This window comes from Sebastes umbrosus, chromosome 9, assembly GCF_015220745.1.
Source record: "Sebastes umbrosus isolate fSebUmb1 chromosome 9, fSebUmb1.pri, whole genome shotgun sequence".
In the NCBI taxonomy this organism is placed as follows: domain Eukaryota; kingdom Metazoa; phylum Chordata; class Actinopteri; order Perciformes; family Sebastidae; genus Sebastes; species Sebastes umbrosus.
In genome coordinates this window covers 12,312,493-12,336,327 of record NC_051277.1, presented here as the reverse complement: position 1 = coordinate 12,336,327, position 23,835 = coordinate 12,312,493, and the positions used below count along the sequence as shown (strand labels likewise).

At 42.2% G+C, this 23,835-nt stretch overlaps 1 protein-coding gene across 1 annotated transcript in view; it reads right to left on the bottom strand.

Moving 5' to 3' along the window:
• Positions 1-5,554: 5,554 nt before the first annotated feature.
• Positions 5,555-23,835, bottom strand: part of LOC119494517 (protocadherin Fat 4) — a 119,804-nt gene continuing 101,523 nt past the window's right edge. Inside the window, exons 12-17 of the mRNA XM_037780451.1 lie at positions 19,640-19,725; positions 17,463-17,642; positions 16,901-17,025; positions 14,544-14,761; positions 11,307-11,568; positions 5,555-8,686 (exon numbers count right to left, since the gene is read on the bottom strand). Coding sequence (XP_037636379.1) covers positions 6,777-8,686; positions 11,307-11,568; positions 14,544-14,761; positions 16,901-17,025; positions 17,463-17,642; positions 19,640-19,725 — 2,781 coding nt within the window. The 3' untranslated portion in view covers positions 5,555-6,776. The remainder of the gene's footprint in view (positions 8,687-11,306; positions 11,569-14,543; positions 14,762-16,900; positions 17,026-17,462; positions 17,643-19,639; positions 19,726-23,835) is intronic.

Sequence of the window (23,835 nt, the reverse complement as noted above, 5' to 3'; positions counted from 1 at the left end):
TACTACGTTTGTACAGTGAAAATGTGACTTGACGTTGTGAACATGCGACACAAACAATCACGCGGTTATAACATGAAAGTGAAATGTGACGCACAGTTTTACAGATCCGTCGATTAAATCAACTAATCGATTAGTCGACAACATCGTATGAGTGTTAGCTGACTAACAATTTCTTTTGTCGAGGACAACCGTACACAGAACAGATAAAAATAAATACAAAAAAAACTGTTAAAATTGTGAATTTGGATGGCACTTCAAACTTCACTTAAAGTCTGCAAGTGAGGGAAAATCTGGGCATTTAGGGGTTCTGTTTCTTGCTCAGGGGTATTTCCACAGGTGGTTTCATATAGGAAAAAAAGAACTGTGATGAAACAGGAATGAGACTCAAATAGAGACTCGTGAGGTAGTGGTTGAGGGGCAAAAACAATGTTTTACTTGGTCAAAGAAATAAAAAAACGGGCAAGCAACCACACACCATAGAGAGTAAAAACAAGGCTGTGAATCTGAAGCAACCAGCAAAGGAGTGAGTGCTGAAGACTGTGGAGTTTATATACAGAAGCTGATGACAAATTTGGAGCAGGTGTGTAGACAGGTGAGCATCCAGGTGAGGAAATAGAGTACACTGAGGACAGCTGGTGGCCAGGTGAGGAACAGCAGAATCTAAAATAACAGGAGAGGTTAGTGCTACATGCCAAAGAGAGCATGTGTGTAGTGTACAGTCGGTTTTTAGAGCTCTATTGGCTGAAACACAGCGTCGATGAGACTGAGTTAGATCAGTAAAGTGTAAAATGTAAAATGAGCTGATAGATGATAAATGCTCTGTAGATCAGAGAGGAGAGCGTCATTTGATCTCTTGTTGATGTAAAATATTGTTGGTGCAGATTTAAAGTTTTGTTGCAACAAAGTTGTAAAAAAAAATCATGATTCAATGAAAACTTAAAGTTGATCCTGGGTTGGTTCGACCCCCCTACAGGGTGGACTTCTGCAAACAGCGTGTCACCAAATTCATCCCACAAGTCGTTGTAAACAATACCAACATCTGCTTTCTCAAAGCAAAAAGAGAAACCAGTGGGACCAACTGGGAGAATCCAGCTCAGCAGCAGCTCTGCTGGTTGCCAAACACACAGTGAGTTAACCAGCTCTTAAGTCAGCAGCATCTCCCCGAATTAGAAAACAAAACAAAAGTCTGAAACGGCTGAAGCAGCAGAATGTCACACATGGGATCGGGAACAGATGTGTTGCCTCTGCGGAGCCTGACGGCACGGTGACACTCGAGAGCCAAGGGGTCTCATGATGACGCTGCTGTCTGTTTAGCATCCATCATACACGTCTATAAATGTTCTCAAGCTGGTGTGGCAACCAGAGCACCGCTTCATCCAAGCCCCCTCCATGCTGCATGGAGCACAAAACCACAGTCGCTCTTCCAAAGATGGGACAGCCATCGTCTTCCTCACACACACACACACACACACACATCTATCTTTCTCTTTCATTTTCCCAGCGACTCGCTGAAGCTTTCATGTGTGTTGAAAGGCATCGGCTGGCTGCAGTACACACAGCATTAAGGAGCACTTATCGAAGACGGGCCTCGCAGCTTTGATGCAGATGTGAGAATGGAGAGCAGCTCTGAGATCGGGTGATAATTTGTGGAGCGTTAATGTTGTTTCACCGCTGATTTGTCCATCAAGTCTGCGGAGACATTCGAAGACTAATGAGAGGAGACGTACCGAGAGGTCTGGAGAGAGATGAGGATGTGGGTGTTTACTGTACAGGGGCAAGAGGTGTGAACACCGTGACCCCGGGCCTGACCTCTAAAAAAGGTCATTTAGTTTTTACGCATGTATGTAAAGGCATTAACTATCACCGTTATGAAAGTTTTGCTGTACACCACAGAGCCAAGTTGACAATTGTAAAAGGCTCCGGAGGATACTTCATGTGCTTTTGCATTATTTGTAAGTTGCACTGGCTGCTTTTAATGCTGTTAATGTAAAATACAGCTGTAATAGTGAGGAAGATCCTACTTTCGGATCAGGAAATCTGCACAGGAAATAGTGCTGACTGGATATAGTGACAGAAAATTAATTAATTAAGTCTTATCTCACAGTTGCACTTGCAATAGCTGTGTTTCCATTAACATATTTTTATGCACATCTCATTAGAAAAGCTGTATGGAAACAGCAAAATTCGATAAAACTTCCTCAATTGCGAAAACAAGTTTTTACGCTCCCTTGAGTTGTTTTTTGCCTTTGTCGAAAAAAAGTTGATGTGCTATGTGTTATGGAAACACCTTTGCCAAATAAATTCTGAGCTAAGGAACATTTAACACATCTGACATGAAAACATGCCCAATTGAAACAAATCCCTGAAGACCTCTCTCCATCTTGTAGATGGTTAGATGGCCAAGGCAACTTGTTTTGTTTCCGGTTCACAACCTCTACTTCTTATTCTACTCTGTTTACTGGCGGATAACAGCCATGCGTAGCCTATAGCGCCAACTTCTGACCTACTGGGCTGTGGCTTGAAGGTAACACGCAAATTGCGAAACTCTTGCGAGATGGTTAAGGTTAGGGATTGACCTTTAATAGTTAAGGTTAGGATAGGTTGTCGGGCAGCGAGTCTCGCAAACCCAAACCAGTTGATGGAAATGTTCCTAATTTGCATTTCTGTTTTTGCGACATTTCAAAAGTTTGTGTAAAATAATAACAAACCCCAAACAAACCAGGACATCCCAACTACAGTAATTAACTCATGACCTACAACAACCATTGAGAAAGCACCCGGTAGTTTTGTATAGAATATCTGGATTTTAAATGTGTTTTTTAAATGAGTTTCGAGGTTTAGATGAAGTTCCCTCTCACTGCCTTCACATTCCCAGTCTAATCAAAAGTTGCTTAACACCAACAAACGAAAGACAGAGTTAAACATGTTCTCTGTTACAGCCAATGAATGTGCTTTTAATTATGAGTCATTTGAGTGAAACTCGGGGAGGCGCTGTAGCTGTGTGAGGACAGCGGGGCTCAGAATAATCAATCTTTATAAACAAGCTTTGGGGAGGATTTTAGGGAGGAACTCTCTGTTTCAAGGAAGTCACTCGCAGCTCAATGCCACATCCTTTTATAAATACGGGGGGAACTCTTGAGTCAACATGGAAATCATCTTAATGGGAATTATGTTTTGATGACATTTGTGGACTCAGAGGCTGGGGGGGGGAGAAATTCTCTCCATGGGAAATCCAACGTCGGCTCTTTCGCACCTTCATTCAAAGATGAATATGTGGAGATCTGCAGAACACATTATGGCACCACATTTTTGCATCTTTGTGGTTTTTACGAAGCTCACGCGCGATTTACTCCAAAATGGGAACCGTAATCGTGTTTCTTGTGTCATTACTCACACAAATAGCGTATTGCTCACTGAAATAGCGCCATTTGAGTCGACAGGAATAACACATGTTGTATTTTTCCACGGGCCATGTCCTCTAATGTAACATGCAATGTTCACACTCTGGATAAATACTGCAATTAATCCTTAAACACATCATAAGCTCCTCTGCCATTCGCTGAAGTCCAGCAGCCGTCTGGATAACATCCAAAAACAGCACTGGTGGAAAAAAAAAGCCACCACCACCACCACCAGCTCCACCACCCTACCCCCAAGAAAACCAGGCAGACAGATTCATGTCATGAGTGTTTTACATCCTACCATACTGTAGAACAATGTGCCCTTTGTGTACACAAGCCTCTCCTGCGTACCTATAGTGGGATATCTTTCAGACCGCTGTGAGGTTTATTTGAATTCATCTCTTATTTACTCTCCCCACCACCCGCCCACGTTCTCATTATCATTGTGAGTGTTATTATCATCTCAGCATCAGCGTGGTAGAGCCTTCGGTCAACAGAGTTCTCTGCAGGACCGAGCCGACCGTAGCAATTCACCCAGATTCGGGCTGTCACTCTACGCCGGGTTCACGACTCCCTGCGTTTTCTCCCGTGGCCTCTCTCCCCTCGATGACGGACAAGATAAGCATGTTGCATGCCGAATCACTGAGCTATTACAAAAAAAAAAATGGGTTCTGCTCAATAAGCCAGATGTAAATAATTGTTGAAAGTAATATAGGGCCTTGCGTCGCGGAGTCCGCTTGATGTTTTGCTTGGCCGTGAGCGAAGGTGGCTCAGTTTCATTCGGGTCCTGAAATGCCTTTTTAAAAGTTTTGTTCAGATTCAGTGTTATTTAAAGACTGCACAGCCTTGAATATAAAATACCTCAGCACCCAAATGATTTACAATAGACCCATTTTTGTCTTTTTTAGGGGAGTACAGGGGGTCTTTAGGGGGAGATAGCAGGTCAACAGTAGATGTCCACATAGAAGTGGTGTACATCATCTGAAAGCTGGGAACCTAAAGATTAATCTGAGATGCTGCTCAGTGCTGTGTGTCAAATTGTTCTAGTCATCAATCAAAAATAAAGATGAATGAATGAATAAATAATTTAAAATAAATTGTAAAAGTGTAAAAGGGTTATGATAGAAGTATATGATGGCCATTCCCATGCTCGTCTCATAAGTTGTTGCAGCAATTTTGGGTCGATACCATTTGTTACACAGATTTGGTGCTAAATTTAACCATTTTTTACCACTCAAGAATTAATAAAAATGACCAATAATCCCTCCAAAATACCACATTAAGAAACCAAGACCTTGAGAAATACCATTAAAAAGCCATGCTGTGATTTGGTTTCAACAACTTTTGACATTTGAAGATTTCTGCAAGAATTGCATTTTTTGGCGATTAGATGGCGAGCACTTCTGTTCTGAAAACTGTTCAAAATCCCCTTATTGTCAATCTAGCTAGGGAAGCCATCGATCCTCTGAATGCTCTAGGTCTCTAGCTTGTAAAGTTTCATGAGGCTGTGATTATCCTAGAGGTCACTACAGGTCATTTTATACAGTGAGGTCATATTTTAAAAAATGGTCTCATTACAATGAAATGGCTACAATGGGGACTAACATCATCACACATGAATACAGTTGAGCTCATTGGATCCACAAGAGTCTCAGCTCTACAGTGATACCCAATTTATGTAATTGAAGACTGTTTAGGGACCCCAGTATGCAGAAATATTCAAACATGTCATTTTAGAATAGGCGAAAAAAACACATTTATACTGTATGAAAAAAACTGCATATGATTATCATAAAGTGGGCATGTCTGTAAAGGGGAGACTCGTGGGTACCCATAGAACCCATTTACATTCACATATCTTGAGGTCAGAGGTCAAGGGACCCCTTTGAAAATGGCCATGACAGTTTTTCCTCACCAAAATTTAGCGTAACTTTGGAGCGTTATTTAGCGTTACTTCCTGACAAGCTAGCAAGACATGGTTGGTACCAATGGATTCCTTAGGTTTTCTAGTTTGAGATGGTATTTGATATTTGATATTTGTATATTTGTTGCTCTAAAACCTGCTACAGCCTCTGAAAGAAAGTAAAGTCGGTCGGGATCGGATCTCAGAGGGTTAAAAAGGCTTATCTAAATCAGTTGCTCACCACTACAGCTTTTAAATAAATACTTTTTTTTATTCTGTTATTGGCTTTTTACAGGTACAAAGCATACAGCATGTTATAGTTTTATCAAAAGTGGAAAATACTGATGTTACATATGTAACAAATGTAAAAAATAAGTCTTCAATCTTACTTTCCCCGAAAGTAAGAACATACATTTCAGCATATGAAAATATCCATAAAAACACAGCTTAAGTAATTTAAGTTAATAAACAGTACAAAAAAAAAATGTAGAAACCATACAATGTCAAAATAATGGACAACAACGAATGACTCCATGATTTCTCATGAATTAAAAAAAAAATGTACACAAGTTCATAGTGTTTTAGTTGGGGTCATGTTTATAGGATCCATACATCATCATCATCATCAAACGCTTGGCTGGGTCAGAAAAATTGTGACAAACAACACAATCCCCCCAAAAAACCCTCCTCTGCTCCTGAACGTAGGCCAGAAAACCCAGAAGAGGAAGAGTCCACCCCCGCAATGAAATCCTCAAATGTCTGTAAGGCAGGAGACTTGATTAATCCTCACTCTTGGAGCGTTTAGCCAGTCTTCTGTGAGAAAACACACCAGAAAAAAGGGATCATAACATCGGTGGGGTCTGCCATACCGTGCGAGCAAAACGGCGTGCTGACTCTCGCAGCGAGGGCCGCGTGCTGTCGCCTACAGGTGCAGCGAGATCAAACACACATGCTTCTTTTTAAGTAAATTAAAAATCAACCCTAAAAAGACGGAGACCGGGAGTTTCCGCTGGAATTCTCTTCCTGTGAGTGTTAATGTTATCTAAACGTCTTATCTCTCAGCTGTGAATGTGACAGAAGTTTTAAGGAACGGAGAGGCAATATTGGTAATAAAAAACAGAAATGTGTGATCAAGATAACGTGAACGGAGCTTTGCAGCCACTAAATTGAATTCAGACATTTTTTTTCTTTTTGAGACAATGGATACGTTGTAATGAGGCCTCAAAGGGATGAATGCACGATCGTACAGTTGACTTTAGACCTAGAAAAAGACTGGTAAACTATTCCAAGGTGGCTAATGACAAATTCTGTCATGTTACAGGTGCCATTTTTCTGCCTTACTGCATTGAAAGTCGTCTTATAATGTAAAAAAAAACATGTAGTCCAATGTCCTCTTGAAATGTACAGTCTTCCTTTTTCTTTTTTTAAAATGGAGAACATCACCATATTCTACAACGTCGTAATAAATAGTCTCATACATATTGCTCGGCTTCTCCTTCGTTCAGGATGGTCACCGATCCATCCCCACTGTTCATTTCAATGTCTCTTGCCGCCGCGTTCTCGGGAAGCAAAGCTAAGTCCTTGAACACGTCTACGTAATGTCCGAAGCCGGGGCCCCAGTTCAACAGATTGTCCCAGTTGAAGCCCCCGGCTTGCTGGCCCAGTTTGTGGGGCAGGGTGTAGTGCTGCTCGGTGGGCGGCATCTGGGGAATGCCGGGCCCTCCTTCCGCCCTACGGCTCGAGTACCGCCTCTGCTTGAGCCTCCCGCCGTAGTCCTCGTCGTCGGCGTCCGACTCGTTGACTTGCGAGAGCTTGGGGACTCGGGAGCTGTAGGACACCGGCTTGTCCCGGTCGTACTCCATCTCCGAGCAGGTGAAGGAGTCATGTGAGTCGCTCTCTGAAGAGGACTCCGGGGCGGGGATGCCGTCGGCGGGGTTGCGCACCCTCGACAGCGGCCTGCGGCAGTCTTCCTCTGAGCTGGAGCGCCCGTGGTCGGCGCTGCAGATGCTGGGGTTGCGTGGGCGCGGAGTGTTCAGCCGCTCCACCTCCTCGATGGACAGCCCCACGGGAGGCCCCGTCTCCAGGGGGATCTGCTCGATCGGCTGCTTGAGCCGACTGCCAGGCCTGGAGGCGTGGCCGTGGCTGGCCATCGTCTGCGGGCTCTTGCTGCGCCTCCCCAGCCGGGTGGCGTAGTTGAACATGGGCGGCGGCTGGCACATGTCGTTGTGCAGGTCCAGCGGGCTGCCGTCGCGGCGAGCCAGGTTGAGCTCTCTGGTCGGAGTGTTTCGGTAAAAGGAGGAAGGCTTGGTGAACGGGGCCGGGGAGTGTCTGGAGAGAGGGTTCGGCGTGGGGCACGCTGAGTGGGAGTGGCTGAGCGGCGTGGACCTCAGTGCTTGGGTGTACTGAGGCTGGTAGGTGTAGCTCGTCGCTCCGAGGGGTAACGGGGACTGTCTGGCGAAGCCCAGCGGGCTGTGTCTCTGGATGGAGAACTTGGGCGTGTGGCTGCGGAACTGCTTGTAGTGTTGGATGATGTCGGCGTCAGAAGGGGCGATGCTGCTGGCGTTGTCGATGTCGTAGTGTTCGATATCTGCCTCTGGGCCGTTGCAGGGGGCGCAGGGAGCGCTGGGGACGGTCTCGTTGTTGTGGGGAATGTCCGTTTCATCGTAGATCAGATACGGGTTCTCCCTCTCAATGATGTCCGGTTTGGGGTTCCCTTCTGGTTGTTTCCGTACCGTCATGTCGTCGCCGTATGGCGGGATGTTATCGGGGTCATCGAACGCTACGTTCTCGCTACCCTTCTTCTTTTTCTTCTTCTTCTTCTCCTTGGGTTTCTTCTCCTTGGGCTCCTTTGGCACTTTGGTCTTGTTGCGACCCCTGCAGTGGTTGCACAGGATCAGGCTGAGCACCACCATGGCGAGGACGGTGGCACAGCTACCGACAATAGCGGGCACCGCCCAGATGGGGAGCACCATCGTCTCCGCCGTGGGGCTCGGGCTGCACACAAACCCGCCGTTGTTGGCCGACTTGCAGACGTTCCCCTGAGGGCACTGGACACCCAGACACGCCACCAAGGTCTCGCACGTCTTGCCCGTGTAGAACTCGGAGCAGACGCAGGTGAAACCTGAGCGCTGGTCCGGCACACAGCTGCCGTGGTTCTGGCAGGGATTAGAGCCACAGTCGCCGGGCGGGACACACTGGTACGTGTACCACTGGTTGACGCACATCAAGCCGTCCCAGCACGGGCTGCTCTCACACAGGTTAGGACCCCTGCAGCCGATCTTGACGGACGAACTGGTCTTGGTTAAGCTGACGAGGCTGTGCTCTCCAGTATACGGCAGGTTCTCCCCGTTGTACTTCACGTAGGCCAAGCAGCCGTCGAAACCTGCAATAAGAGAGAAGAAACGGTTCAGATAAAAGCCATCAGCAGCTAACGAGGTCATAACGGCGGCCTGGAGGGGGAATCATTTCCGACTGCCAGCAGACTGATTTTCAAAATGTCTGCTGACGCTGGATGTAAATAACAGGAACTGGGAGCTGTAATCAGAGCTAAAGCAATTTTGTTTAGACAAGTAATTGGTTCAAGCTCAGGACAAACAAAAAAGTAAAATATCTTGTGGTAAGTGACTCCTCAAAAGAATTCATATTTGAAAAATCAATCGCTGGGCAATTTGAAAGAAATATGAAATGTTTTCTAACAGAGAATCCATCGTCGGAGCCATTATAGCTTGGAGACATACATCTGGGTTGGATGCATGTCTCTGTGTTTAATTCAATCTGCTCCGTGTGTAGCCTAACAGCACTGCTTCACCGATGTAAATAGATTTTTATTGAATTTATCCCAGTGCAGATTAAATCCATTTGTGCCTTTTCATTAGCTCTTGAAAAGTGAGTTCACAACAGAGCACACATTAACATGCAGTCTTCCACAGATCTGCATGCTCAAAACATTATACCCTGCTCTTACAAAAGGTCAACAAATAATTCAAATTGCTCATTTTATACCATATTAGTGCATAGTATTAGGTTTGTTTTCCCCCCCTTAAAATTCTGAAATTTACTGTGTTGCACTTCCTCCCTCTGGAAACCCTCTCTTTCACCTTTTCCAACTGTTCCCACATCAAGCTGGAGGACATCTGATCTGTGATTTAAGACTAAACCAAGATGGAAATAAGACAAAAACACCAAAAAGTCCTCAAGGGCGGTTCCAAGACAAAGTCAAATTAAATCAATATTAGTTATTTAGTCCATAAATGATACACTGATAATGAAATATTTATTCAGCTAATGTAAATTCATAGTAGGTAAATCTCTGCAGCGTCAAATAGAAACAGATCTCAGGCCAGAGTTGTTGGACGGACACCAAATATGGTCAGCAGTTTGAGCAGCAGATATTAATTCATTTGGAGGGAAAAAAGGTTTATATTGGATTTATAAAGGCTCACGAGTGCTCCGTCACACACGTACAGTCTGTAGGAGAGGTCGCTGCTGCGTTTGTGATTTACAGTAGGTAGAGAGCGGGTGAGTTTCTTGGTCAAACGCCAGTTTTTGAAAGCTTCGGCATTTGTGTTTGACACAGCACGTAAACACACATGTACATTCACACACATACATGTAAATAGAGTTTACATTCAGCAAGGGTTTGACTTTCATAGTTAGTTTTGGAGAGGGCAACATCTAAACTATGAGTTTTAGACTCTAAATATGACACATTTATTGTCAAAACATGACAAAAATCAAGTGTTTTGCTGTGAAATATTTCATAAAGCCTCGGAAATAGCATTTAGATCATCATGGGCCACTAAAGCTGTCTGATGAAACTCATACCTAAAGGTCTTACTGATAACATTTTTATATAGATGAATATTTGAAAAAATAAAAAACATCCACAGAGCTTTTAGAAAGGTGCCAAATAAAAGTAAAAAAAAAAAATATGATTGTGAATTAATTTTTTTAATTTTGACGTGTCCAAAATAACAAAGTTTAACAAAAATACGTTTACAGAAATTCATCCAATCAAATGCGACTTTGGGCAACTAGCTAGACAATCATTTGTGGATCGAATCAAGATGCGTTCTTTGATCGAAGTAGCTGAGAGAGCAATATGGAGAAAGACAGGAGGGGATGTGTTTTTGGATATCAGTGGGCAAAAACAATGTGGCTGAGGTCTAATTCATTCAAGGGAAACTTTACTGATTTTCAACCGTCTCTGTGTCACTGTAGCGCGGGTGAGTGGTGGGCTCCAGGCGCCGTTCATCTGCATGTACTGCCTGCGCTGAAGGGACGTTACCACACAGCCGGTTGAAAAATCTGCAAAGTTTCCCTTTCATCTCTCACTCGGCCTCTGCCTGATCTGACAACAGGTGAGGGAGATGTGCAGGGATGGAAATTAGCTTCAGCCACCGGCCAAACTCTGGTAAAATATGCAAGTGGCTGCTAGATTTGCTTCACTCACCAGCCAAAGAGAGAATTGTAATCTATTGAGTGGCAGGTGGGTTTTGGAGTCCACCAGCCACAGTGGCATTTGGACCAAAAAGTTAATTTCCAACCCTGGAGGTGTATATGGAGCCAACAGTCCTCTCGCCCACTTTTTAGGGGCTCAATCAAATGTGAATGATTTGATTTAAATCCCTCTTGTAACTGTACACTGCTCAAATATTCAGTTTCACTGTGAGATACGTCACGGTACAGCAGTTAGAGACGCTCTGTTTCATGGGGACTTTAAGGGGTCTTGTCTAGAAGGGAGCCTATAAATTGCGAAATCTGATCTGAGATCTGCAGAAATTCTCTGCCCGAAGACCTATCCTAACCTTAACTATTCAAGATCAAAGCCTAAACTTGACAATCTCGCAAGAGTTTCCCCAGTTTACTGGTTCCCTTCTAGCCACTACCGACTTTAAGTGGCTTGCTCAAAGGCACCTCAGTTGCCAGAAAATAAGGTTTTTAACACTTAGACAGAAATAACTATTGACCTATTTCATAATAAATACACTGTTGATCCTCACCTGCGGCGGTTTTCTGCTGAGCAGGTCCGGGTGGGATCCCTCCCAGGGAAAAGGTTACAACGCTGAGACCTCCAAAGTCCTGGGTTGGATGCTGGATGACCCTGGGGTGGCTGCTGTCTACCAGGACCACCGTGGACGAGCCGTTCTTGACCAGGCGGAGCGTGTGCCACTGGCCGTCTGACAGCACGGCGTCGCCGACGGTCCGTTCCACCTTCCCCCCGACGCCCGCATCCGAGATGTAGTGGATGTTGCCGTTCCTCAGCTGAGAGAAGAAACAGAGTACAGGGATGCGTCTGCATGTTAATATCCATGTTAAACAGCATATCAACAGACTGTTATAATTCTTAATTTCCAGCATATGATAAATAATGTTCTCTGAGGGGAGTTGCATAAACTGAGGGTTAAAAATGCTGTTTTTCAGATTAATGCAATGACTTATCATGTCAGCATCAATCACGAGCGACGAGAGGAAGTCATCTCTCAGTCTCCACAACACTACCAACACACTACGCTGCTTTCAGAATCTGATGTCGGGGTCAGAGATCGAAAGCAAAAATGCAGCTCGACGCTCGTAAATCTTCCTCCCGGCGGGACGCGCCGCCGTTAATCATGTTCTCACGACTTGTGCGTATCTAATGTTATTCAGCCAGATGATGACCAGGAGCTCGCTAATAACAAATTCAGAGAAAACATGCTCGTTCAAAACGCCCACTGGTGGAGCCGCTTTTCCAGAAAAGAGAGGACAGAGTGCGTCTTTGAAAGAAATTAATCAAGCTCACTTTGGCATGGACGACAAATTTGCGGCTTACACCGTGTATGGTAATCTCATATGTGTACTCCCCACTTCGATGGAAAAGTAATCCCGTTCTCCTCCCTTTTCAAAGAACCCGAAAAATCAGCAATGATAAGTAGCTTCCGGAAGAATTGATTTAAAATGGGAAAAGCGGAAAGTCCCCCAAGCCAAAGAAAACTGAGTGCTCCAAACCTGGAAAACAGATCATGCAGTTTATCTATTAAACATCTTTAAACAAAGTTTTTTTATATATATATCTCAGTATATATAGTTCAGACTCTCAACATATGTGCATATACAGTATGTGGTCCCCTGCTGCTCTGCTTTTTTTAGGCGTCATGGTACTTATAATACTTCTTCGGACTGTTTAGGAAGCTGTGATGGTGATTCGTTGAGCACCAGAAGCTGCTCAGAGCCAGAAAAACAGAATCATAAGAGAGAAAGACTGATACTAAAGTAGGAAGGGGTCGGTGGTGGTGAAGGTCTAAAAAGGAAAACTGAGCAGGATGAATGAGCGCTCCGGCCTCTTTGGGCAGCTGCCCAGGATCAGTCAGAGGGAGGGGGGGTGGGGAGGGCTGAACAGGATGAGAGGAGAAAAAGAGGACTAAAGGGAGGTGGTGGAGAAAGACCCAGAGAGTTTGCCTATAGTTGGAGAGAGTGTGTGGGGTGATGACTGGTGTTGTTGAGGTGGAATCAAAGTGAACATTTCTTTTTATTTCTTTTCATATTCTATTTCTATGGTCAGCACACACACACACACAAACCAACACACGCTCATGACTGCAAATGCTTTTGGGGAGGCAACAAATCATCTGGCAGTCATCTTGCACAACCGCAGCTCTGTCATCTCAAACGAATGGATGAGCCGAAGCTGATTTGTGTGTTGGCACCGACTAGAAGCTAATCACGCTCATGAACTAATTATGACTCGCACGTTAGCTAATGAGTGCAAGTATGGCTCATGGCTGATTCTTACATTAACAGTGGCCGCTCCTCAAAATTAGCGGGCTAATTAGCGGAGTAGCAACGCCAAACTGAGCTGAATCTTCTGCTACAACTTGTGGTGCTTTTAATTTAGGGGAAATGCCATTATGTGTACACGGGGATATTTCCGATGCCACGGTATCCTAAATTGTGATACCTTCACAGACAGTTCACCACACATTATTTGAGATTTGAGGCAGATGAATGGAGAAGGGTATAGCTGCAGAGCTCCATGTGCATGTGTTCATTAGTTTGAATAAGCCACACAGCCTCCACCAATAACACCAAGGTAAACAATACAACATTAATATTTTTCGATATAACTGAAACTTACAAAGTTAGATAACATTAAGCAGCAAATAATATCAAAAAGTATCATATATCAAAAAGTAAACAAACAAGCGAGCATTAAATCACAAAGCAAACAAAAATTAAGCAACATAAATCAAGCAAAAAACATTAAATAATAAATAAAATAAATAAAATAAATAAAATAAATAAAATAAATAAAATAAATAAAATAAATAAAATAATATTTGCTGCTTAACGTTGTATAACCTAACATTTACTTTATAAGTTACAGTTATATCGAAATACCACGGTTGTATTGTTTACCTTGGTGTTATTGGTGGACAATACACTGTGCAATATAATACAGCGGCATGTAAACGTTATTTATTGATAAGGAAGCGCAATAAACACACGTGATTTTCCACCATGGGTCCAAGCGCCGGAGGTGCCCGAGCCTGGAGCTCTGCAGCGGGACGCTATTGGATGAGCGACTGTGCACGTTAGTTTCTATTACAATTAGTTAGTTAGTTTGTTTGTTTGTTAATAAGAAACTTTGTTGTCCACCTTGATTGTCTTTCACACAACATTAAAAACACTACTGATGCGGACAAACAGCAGGGACACAGCAAGTACTGGGCAGGACCTTCACTTACCTCAACTGAACTTTATTTATAGTTTGGAAAGTGTATTTTAATATGTTTTAGTGGGAAGCCTTTCTATTCTTTGATCTGCTCCTGTTGGCTATAGTAATTTGCTGCTGCTGTTGTGCGCTGATAATGCAAACGCCAGACTTCCTCCCATGAACACTTGCATCAGTTCAGGGCCATTCACTTCCTTGAAAGGCTTTTATTGTGAAACCACCACCTGAGGTGCTGCGTTTCATTATTTAGAGGTGGTCTGATTTCACTAAACACTAAAGAGTGCATGAGGGAGAGAGAGAGAGAGAGAGAGAGAGAGAGAGAGAGAGAGAGAGAGAGAGAGAGAGGAATTTGGGAGTATTGGTTTGTACATTATGATGAATTTACCATGTGAGACATTTTGGTGCAGTAAAGTCTGTATAATGTTCATACACACATTAATATTCACTTATTTGACAATGCATGGTTTGTTTCTCTGAGCCCTGCTGCCATATGTCAGTATACACTCCACTCTCACTTCCTCTGTCTCACCTTAACAGTGGTGTAGTTGCTGCTCTCCTGCACATGCAGCAAAGTGCCGCTCTTGCTGCGTGTCCTGAACTTGACCTCCAGGCTGCTGGGACCGGCGGGGTCAGAGGTCACGCCCTGCAGTGACTGCTTCAGAAGGACGTCACGTTTAGGGCCCTGCTTCAGGGAGTAGTCCAGACGGCCGGTGCCATCCAGGGACAGGGCTGTGTCTGCGGTCATGTCTGTGTGATCAAGAGAGAGAATTTCCTCAATCTGGTCTGACTTCACACAAGTTTCACAGTGACTGTAAAAACTAATATTTCCACTCTTGAGCTGGTGAACGCTCAGGGCCAAAAGATTTTCCTAATCCGACTGCCATAACCACTAATTGGTCCTTTCATTCCCACTAGTGGTGCCAAATACCTTCCCATAAGTGAAGGATGCAGGTCTATCAGAGCAAGACACTGAACCCACACCTATACTCCCTTCAGAGCTTAACCTGAAATGTAAATGTGTTCCCAAAGATTCCTAATAATTGCTCTATGTAAAATAAAGGTTGTGGATTTATTATGTGCTTATTCTGTGAGTACACCTTGAGCATTGCTAATATACGATACGATCAAATTTTCTGAAGCTATAATTCAATAATTAGGTATGTTGAAAATGGCTGTGTATTGGCAAAAATCTGGAGATACGATACATATGATACAGAGGTTACGATTCAATATATTGAGATATATTGCTGTACTGTAAGCAGGGTGATATATTGCCATTTTTTAAATCCAATATTTGGTAAACTGTCAAAGTATAAAGACAAACCACCATGTACATAAAATCTGAGTAAAATAAACGTTTTTATGCCGCCAGAAAGTGTGATCTGCATTTTTATTTATCACAGTCCCTGTAACATCCACATCATAGCTTATTAACCCCAACAAGTACAAAGTATGTAGCAATTAAACATGTTAATAAACACTAAAACAAATTAATTTTTTGAAGTGTGAAGAAAGATCAGGCTACAGTTCAAAACTAGTTACTCCTCTGAAATCTAATTTTACTGTTATTTCCATTTGCCATATGTCTCTATTTTTTGTATCTTACCAATTTAAGCAATGTTTAGACTGATGGAATAAATGTTTTTAGTAGTTAGGGTTTGGTTATTTTTGATTTTTGGGTCTTTGGCTCGTCTTAGGTGTTTTGTAGGTTGTAAATATTACTGTATTTTTCAAATCTAGATATATGTGTACTTTCTCCATTATGTCTTATGATTGTACTCGTATATTAACTGTGAATAAACTGAAACTGTACAGTCTAAATTAACAGAACCTTAGTACAGAATAATTTCCCTTCAAAGATGGATTTACATACACAGTTGAAATGAAAATATGACTGATCTTGCGGCTAGATTTAAAACGAAGCCACACCGGCATTGAAAATGTCAAAATGCTGCGGCAAAATCTGTTAAGTGAGTCAGCTAATGTTTGGATTTTACATCTCTTCAAATATTCAACATCAAGTTCAACTTTGGTGGATGTGGACACGCAAATTCGTGCTGCTGAATGGAAAACTGTTTTTCAAAAAAATGACTGCTGACCTTAGAGGAAACCCAGAGAGTCATTAGCTGCGTTGGACATATATAGCTCTGCTCTTCTTCACTAAGACACTGACTGATGGGTAAAATTGACTAAATTTGCTGTAACCACAAGACCATAGTCAAGATGACTAATATCTACAGTAAGTCACATCACTGGTATTATGGCTCAACATTTTCTCATAAACTTTATTGCTTCCTTCTGAGAAAAGGATGTTCCTACTTGTCACTCCCTGAACTTCCTGGCATCATGTTTATTTTCTCTTTTTTTCAACCCTGAAGATGAAACACATGACTGAGAAGAGCACGCTCCATTTCTATTAGAGGATATGTTGCTGTGATCCTGTTTCGTGCCATAAAGCAAACCAGCACATTTCCCACAAGATCAAAACCCAACGGCGAACAGAGAAAAATTAAGTGTTGAGGTTCCCGGACTTTTCAAATAATGATCTTGTTTTTTTCCCCAGTATGAAAGTTTCAAAATAAATGTGGCAACGATTATTGGTAGCATTGCTTAACATAAAGTAGCACCTTACACAGTAGCGACATGTTTCTGGCAATTTTTTTTTGTGAACCTCAAAGGTTTCTGTTTTAGCTCTCTGATGTTGAGTATTTTTATAATGAAATACACACATGCTTTGAAATAACGCTCAGGACGAAGTGATGTGGCCCAGATTAAGCTACATGGTGCAGTTGGATGACTCATGAGGGAAGAATCATAAATAATCATGATGGAATATTCCTGACTAAGTGCAGCCTCAGCAATAAAACTTCAAATGCATATACTTACATTTCTCGCAGAATTTGCCAGTGAAGCCGTCCACGCACTGGCACTGCTGCCAAGACCAGTGGTCCAAGCAGGTTCCCCCATGTCTGCAGGGGCTGGCGGTGCAGGCTCCTTCCAGTCTCGGACATCTACAGACACACAAGAACAACGTCAGTTTGACAAGTCAGCGGCAGCCGGGGGGGGGGGGGTCCGCCGAAAAAGGAAAAAAGGGGCAGATGAGCCGTGATTTCTCTCCCCGTGCTGCAATACAAAAAACCCATAAAGAACCCCGAGAGAATTAGCATATTAAAAGATCTGTTCTCGCCTCACTATTCACCAGCAGGACAGAAAAGAAAAAAAAAAATCTATGGAATTCTGCAATTGGTTTCCCCCGCGTCAAAAATCTGCCATTTGTATTAAAAAAAACATCTTTTTAAAATCTCTCTCGAGGGTTTGAGAGTGTGAACAGATGTCCCACAGCGAGAGTCGAGGAGGTTAGAGAAGACGGACAGATGGGAAGAAGAGGGAGATGATGGAGAGAGGGTGAAAGCGGGAGTAAAGGGAAGGGGGTTTGGGGTATGCGGACCTGTCAAGGATGCCACGCGATGCCAGCGCCTGACTGGGCTCCAGCGGGCGGCCGTTGACGGCGAACTCCATGATGCAGCCGACAAAGTCGTGGGTGGCGACCTGACCGCGCCGATGAAGGACGGGTTCTATTGACCTGACGCCTCCAACCGAGAGCCTGTTGGGCTGCACGTCCAGGATCCTGCAGACACACACACACATGAACAGAAACACACAAAGACTTAAATGAACGCAGACACAAAAGTACATATGCACAGAAATCCAAAAGCTTACAAATGCATTCAAGTACGCGCACAGAAAGACACCGCAGGTCAGCGAGTTTCACAACAACATGGTCCTGAGATCCTGACAAAATAAACTTTCTGCAGACCTCTGTGGCCCTTCTTCATCTGCCAAATCAATCTCTCTCTCTCTCATACACACACATGCACGCACACACATACGAAAACACATGTACAGCGTCAAGCATTCACCCCACAAGGCCTGGCTCGGAGCTGTGTCTAAAGGCAATGATCATCCACTGATTTGATGAAGGTTTACATCATGTATTGCATATTTACAACAGATGACTTCATTTTTTTTTTTTTTACTTTGAGTCGTTTTTGTATCATCATCACACAAAGATTTATGAGAATTGCATATTACTTGTTAAACGATTCGCTTTCATCCAGATGACAGAAAAGGCTTTTAAACACTGGGAACGGGAACAGAAGAGGATCTGGTCTGTGCTGCCTTTGTCAAGGTTGAAAGGACTAATAAAGTTTGCAGTCTTGGTTCAGAATGAGGAGCCTCCGAGTTGATAGAAATATACATTTCGGCACAACTCATCCTGTTCTGCACAATGTGATTGGTTGATGTCTTTATTGGTGGTGCGAAAGCTCAGAAAAGTTTACCTTTTTTCCGTAAAAAAAGAAAAAGACGTCGCCTTTTTGACAAGTAATATTCATATTCATTGCAAAAGTATTTATAATGAAAAAAACAATTTGAAAAAAAATATTAACATGCAAATTAATTGAACAAAAAACCACCCCAGGACCCCGGTGTGTAAAGGCCTTAAGGCAGTAATAAAATAAGCAAAAAGGAAAAAACAACATTTCTACTCTCCGTAGAGCTGCGTCAGATTCTGTAGTCAATTCTCTATAGAAGAGCATATTTTAAGTAAGGGATAATAAACACTCAGATCCATTATTAAAAAAGGAAAGGAACAAGGGACACCTTGCATAAAAGTTTTAGGTTTTTATATATTTGGTTTATTTATTCAGTTTAATAAAGATTTTAGCTTTAACACACATTCCTCAGCTCAGTGTTGGGAGCAGAATTAACCTCTTTGACGGAGCCAAACTCAACAAACATATAATGGTGATGAACATATCTGACAAAAAAAACTATTTTCTGACATCATCTATGGCAATGGTTCCCAACCCGGGGGTCAGGACCACCACAACGGATCATAAAATGAACCAAAGAGGTCGCCAGATGATTAACAGGATGGTAGAGGAGAAAAAAAATTGTCAACTATTAAATTAATAGGCAACTATTTTGATAATCGATTAAACAGTTTGAGTAATCTTTTAAGGAAAAAGGGGTCTAAACTCTCTGATTCCAGCTTCTTAAATGTGAATATTTTCTGGTTTCTTTACTCCTCTATGACAGTAAACTGAATATCTTTGAGTTGTGGACAAAACAAGACATCTGAGGACATCATCTTGGGCTTTGGGAAACACTGATCTACATTTTTCACGATTTTCTGACATTTTAAAGACCAAACAACTAATTGATTACTTGCAGCTTTATTTCTATCATACTTTGACCTAATCTTTGCTGGATAGTTTTACATCTTCAAGCATCTAAAAACATTTAAATAAAATAAGAAAAAAAATCAGTTTCGAAAAATGCAACAAGTGAGGAGAGTTCACAAGTTTGTTTTAGGGATAAAGGGTAAAGTTAAACAACAACTGGAAAAAAATTAAGCATATACCTTATATTTATAATATAGATTCACACCAGGTGCAGAAAAAACTATTGGTTCTGTAATACTTTCCATTATTATGCCAGACATGGAAAACGTCTTTATGCATTGAGTTTTCCAGCCTTGGACCTGAAACTGTCAACACTATTTTAATGTATACAGTTGGATCATAGAAGCAGAACATCTGTGTCCTGTATGCATTTTCTTACCAGTCCGTGTGTACTGCCACATTGCTCACAGCACAGTAGCCTGGTTCCTGGTCATCACCACACAGGTCCACAGTCAGGGATGCAGCCTACATGATGACAGAAACACATGCGTGTCACGTGGGATTGTTTTTAAGACCAACAGCTGCAAAATTGCACTGCCTCATTCGATTATTCCTCTTTTGACACACCAAACAACAAAACAACAAAAGCAATTTCTGCTAGATTGTGGTTGATAATTGGTTGCAGTCACTCTGTTTCTTCCTCTTTATAATCAGTGTCATGTGTGAGTGAGTGTCACTCGTACTGGTTCAGTTAACGCTGTCACGGATAACGATTCTCTACCGAATGTTACTCAGCTAACTCGAGTTTTAGTTTTACTGGAAATCAGTGGTTGGAGGTAAACAAGCTCAGTTTATTGGGAAAAGAAGATTTAAGGTGGTGTTATTCTTTCGCAACTAATTAGCTAACTAGCCAGGCTGGGCTACAATCTCGGATAGATAGCGAAATATTGATCAAAACAATTATACAATCATTTTATTTTGGGTGCATTTGTGTCTTTTTTTAATGTGGAAGTAAAGCCCTTGGAGTCATGACAACTGCATAACAACTTACAGTTCTATTTGATCTGAAAAAATATATATCTTAATTTCGTACGATAAAAAGTCAATACATTGTTAAGGAATTATGTAGAACACATACATGCTCATTAATCAACAACAGCAACACTGCTGACAAAGCTTACCCTGTTTACCTGGGGGGCAGTGGTGGAATGTAACTAAGTACATTTACTCAAGCACTGTACTTAAGTACAATTTTCAAGTGCTTGTACTTTAATTGAGTATTTCCATTTCATGCTACTTTAAACTTCTATTCCGCTACATTTTGGAGGAAAATATTTTACTTTTTACTGCACTACATTGTTTTAACAGCTTTAGTTACTAGTTACTTTGTATATTCAGGTTATCAATACAAAATATAAAGCATAATCAATATGTAAATAATGATGTAATAATATGGATTAAGGTACCCAGTAGTTTATAAAGTAATTCAAATCAGCCCCACCGTTACCAGTTAAAGTGATGTACACATTTAATGCATGACTAATTATAATCCAGGGATAAAATATATATGATTCTGAAATGTATATGTATAATGAATACTTTTTACTTTTGGTACTTTAATTATATTTTAATGCTTATACTTTTGTACTTTACTACTGTGAGGCGGCTGTGAGCTAGCCAGTGGGGCACAACAAAGAGACTCAAATGCACACGAAACAAAACAGAGGAGCTCTGATTACAACACACAAAGAGGGAGAGACTTCATTCTCTGCTCAGGTAGACATTACTCCTCTATATCTTTAAATAGACAATAGTTGTATGTAGTCGTATGTAGAACCTGTAAAGCTTGTGAAAGATCTAGTGAATCTAGTGAATGAGTGTTTTACACCACATATGCATGTTATTTTTTTAGTTTTTTTACAGCAAAGAAGGACTTCCTCAAATCCTCAAAAGCATCTTGTTTGCAACATGATTCCAGCCTAAATATATGTTTTATTGTGTGCACATCTTTAGGACTGAAAACCCATGAGAGTGTGCCAGAGTAAATATCTTCTTGTGCACTGCAGCGTAACGTTCACTCCAGGGTTCTGGTTCAACCCATTGAGGGTTACTTCAACCGCTACAATTATTCCTCCCTGAATATTTGTGTAACTAAGTCCTGTTGTTAGTGTGAGATTTGTCCACCAAATGACATGCAGGCCAATTATTCATCATCAATTCATCACAGTGGTTGATGGGAGGGTGGCATTAAAAAAATGCCATACATTACAGCGAAACATTTCCCGTTAATGGTACTAAAGCTTTTGTCCAGATGTGGGTTATTCCTTTGCTCTCTCTGTGCTCCGAGAGGGAACGACCCGACTAGGAAGAAAAGAAATGGGCTGGTGAGGAAAATGTCCGGAAAAGTGTGTGAAAGTGTTGACAAACCGGGGCAATCACGCTCCACCTCTCCTGGATCTTAAGTAAACACGGACCACACCGGTCCCGGATCTTTCCGACACAAATCATCCAGGAGAGCACGACCCCACCGAGTGCACACCCCCACACACACACACACATAGAAACACACACGCACAGTTCGCATGAGTCAGACACATGGACACGTCCACAGAACCAAGTCCGTAAAACACACATGCGGTGACAACAGCGAGGCGAGGAACAACGGGGCTCATTTGTCTCAAACACACTTGTGACTCGCCATAAAGAACGTCACAAGCACATGAACATTTTATTAATGTCTTTTCCTGTGATCAAAGGCGCTACAGCTACAGCCATGGCTTGAACACACTGCGCACACTGTCAAGTGCCTCACACTGTGGTGGAGAAAATATGTATTTCAAGGAACCCTCTTGGAAATTAAAACCGAATGTAGAAGATGAGGAGCGTGTTTTCGTGCTTGGCTAACGCTGAAGGAAATGTGAAGAAAGCGCCACTGGATCTCATTGTTTTCCCCCCGTGACTAATACAATGGAAGGACCATAGCGTTGCTGTCTGTTGTGGTGCAGGCACTGAACTGAGGTTTTCTGCTTGTTTCTAGGACAAATAATTCAGCTAATCAAAAGCTTCGTGATTAGCCGCTGGTGCTAATCAGCTACAGCGAGTCATAATCTGTCAAACTACATATGCAAACCTCATTCATGGAAGACTTTGTTGTTCTTAAAACTCTGATTTAAAATAAACTAGCTGAGCGCTCTGCTTGGACGTTCTCAGCTGTGATCAGTTACTGTTACATGATCACGCTAATGGATCATTTATTATTTTCCTACTCTCCCCCTGCGGTATCCAGCCATGCTTGTTTTTATTTGCACAGATTTTGAGACTTCTCAAATACACTGGAGGTGAACGAAAAACATTGAGAAATTACATCCCAGTTACTCAGGATAATACACAGATGTAGTTTTGACAGTTTTCATTGGGAACTATTGACCACCAAATGTGAAAAATAGTGAGAAAACAGTGAATTTACTACCACTGTACATTGACTACACTACACTGTACAAGACATGAGATTTTCCTCCTGACACCACTTGTATTCCAAACTACTCAAAACCCAAAGGCAGTTTCGATAAACCAAGGTTACAAAATTGACTTTGGTGTCACATTGTACCAAATGGCAATGTTACAGCTAATGCCAAACGCTAATCTAGAAAATGTGTTGATACTTTTTGTTGCAGGTTATGTTTGAGGAGTTTGGTAAATGTACAATGTTAATAGTGTCAGTCACTTTGCTATAGTGATGTACTGTATGTCATGCACTGGAATATGGTTGTGTTTAGAAGGTAACCCACAAATTGCAAAATCTGATCTGAAATCTGCAAAAATGTGCAAAAGCCCTCGCAAGACTCGCTGCCCAACGACCCGCCCCGAACCTTAACTATTCGCGATAAATGCTTAACCTTAACTATCTCACGAGCACTTTGCCCAACTCGCGGGTTACCTTCGATACACGACCCTAAAAATATTGATCTAAAATATTTAAACTGATGTTGTGTCTGTTTTGATGCCAACTAGATTGCTAGATTTAGCGATAACGACAAATTTAGCGACGTACTCAGACCATCACGGTAAAAGCGAGAAATATATTATATTGTAACTCATTCCCATGCACGGTGCTCAGAGTAATCACAGTTTAGTACGGCTCTTTTGCAAACAGCACTGGGTCTGTCCCTCTCCTCTTGCACCGACACAACCACTAAGCTGGCGACTTCTAGCAACTTTTGGAGCTATAGTGCTAGCTACTTTCATTGGAAAACAGTTGGCGACACTGATCTGTATATCAACAATGGAGTCTTTCTAGCATCTTTCCTCTCATTATTTTGGTTTTAGGACCCACAACTGATTCACTCTCACCGCTCTCATTTCCACCGATAGCAGGCAGCTGTTTTCAGTGAAAAAGCTGTAATAAACTACAGTACACTACCTGACCAGCACCAAACCACACACAGACAAATGTAGTGACTAGCTGGTGAACATATTGGAGCATTTAGTAGATAAGGAGCGATATATTTGCCTCAAATTGGTGTTTAAATTGGCAACACGTACATCATATCAACATCTGTAAGGTGATAATACATCAATGTTGTGTTTACAACTTGTTGAACTACTCCCAAGTGCATGGCCAAAAAATGTTAAATC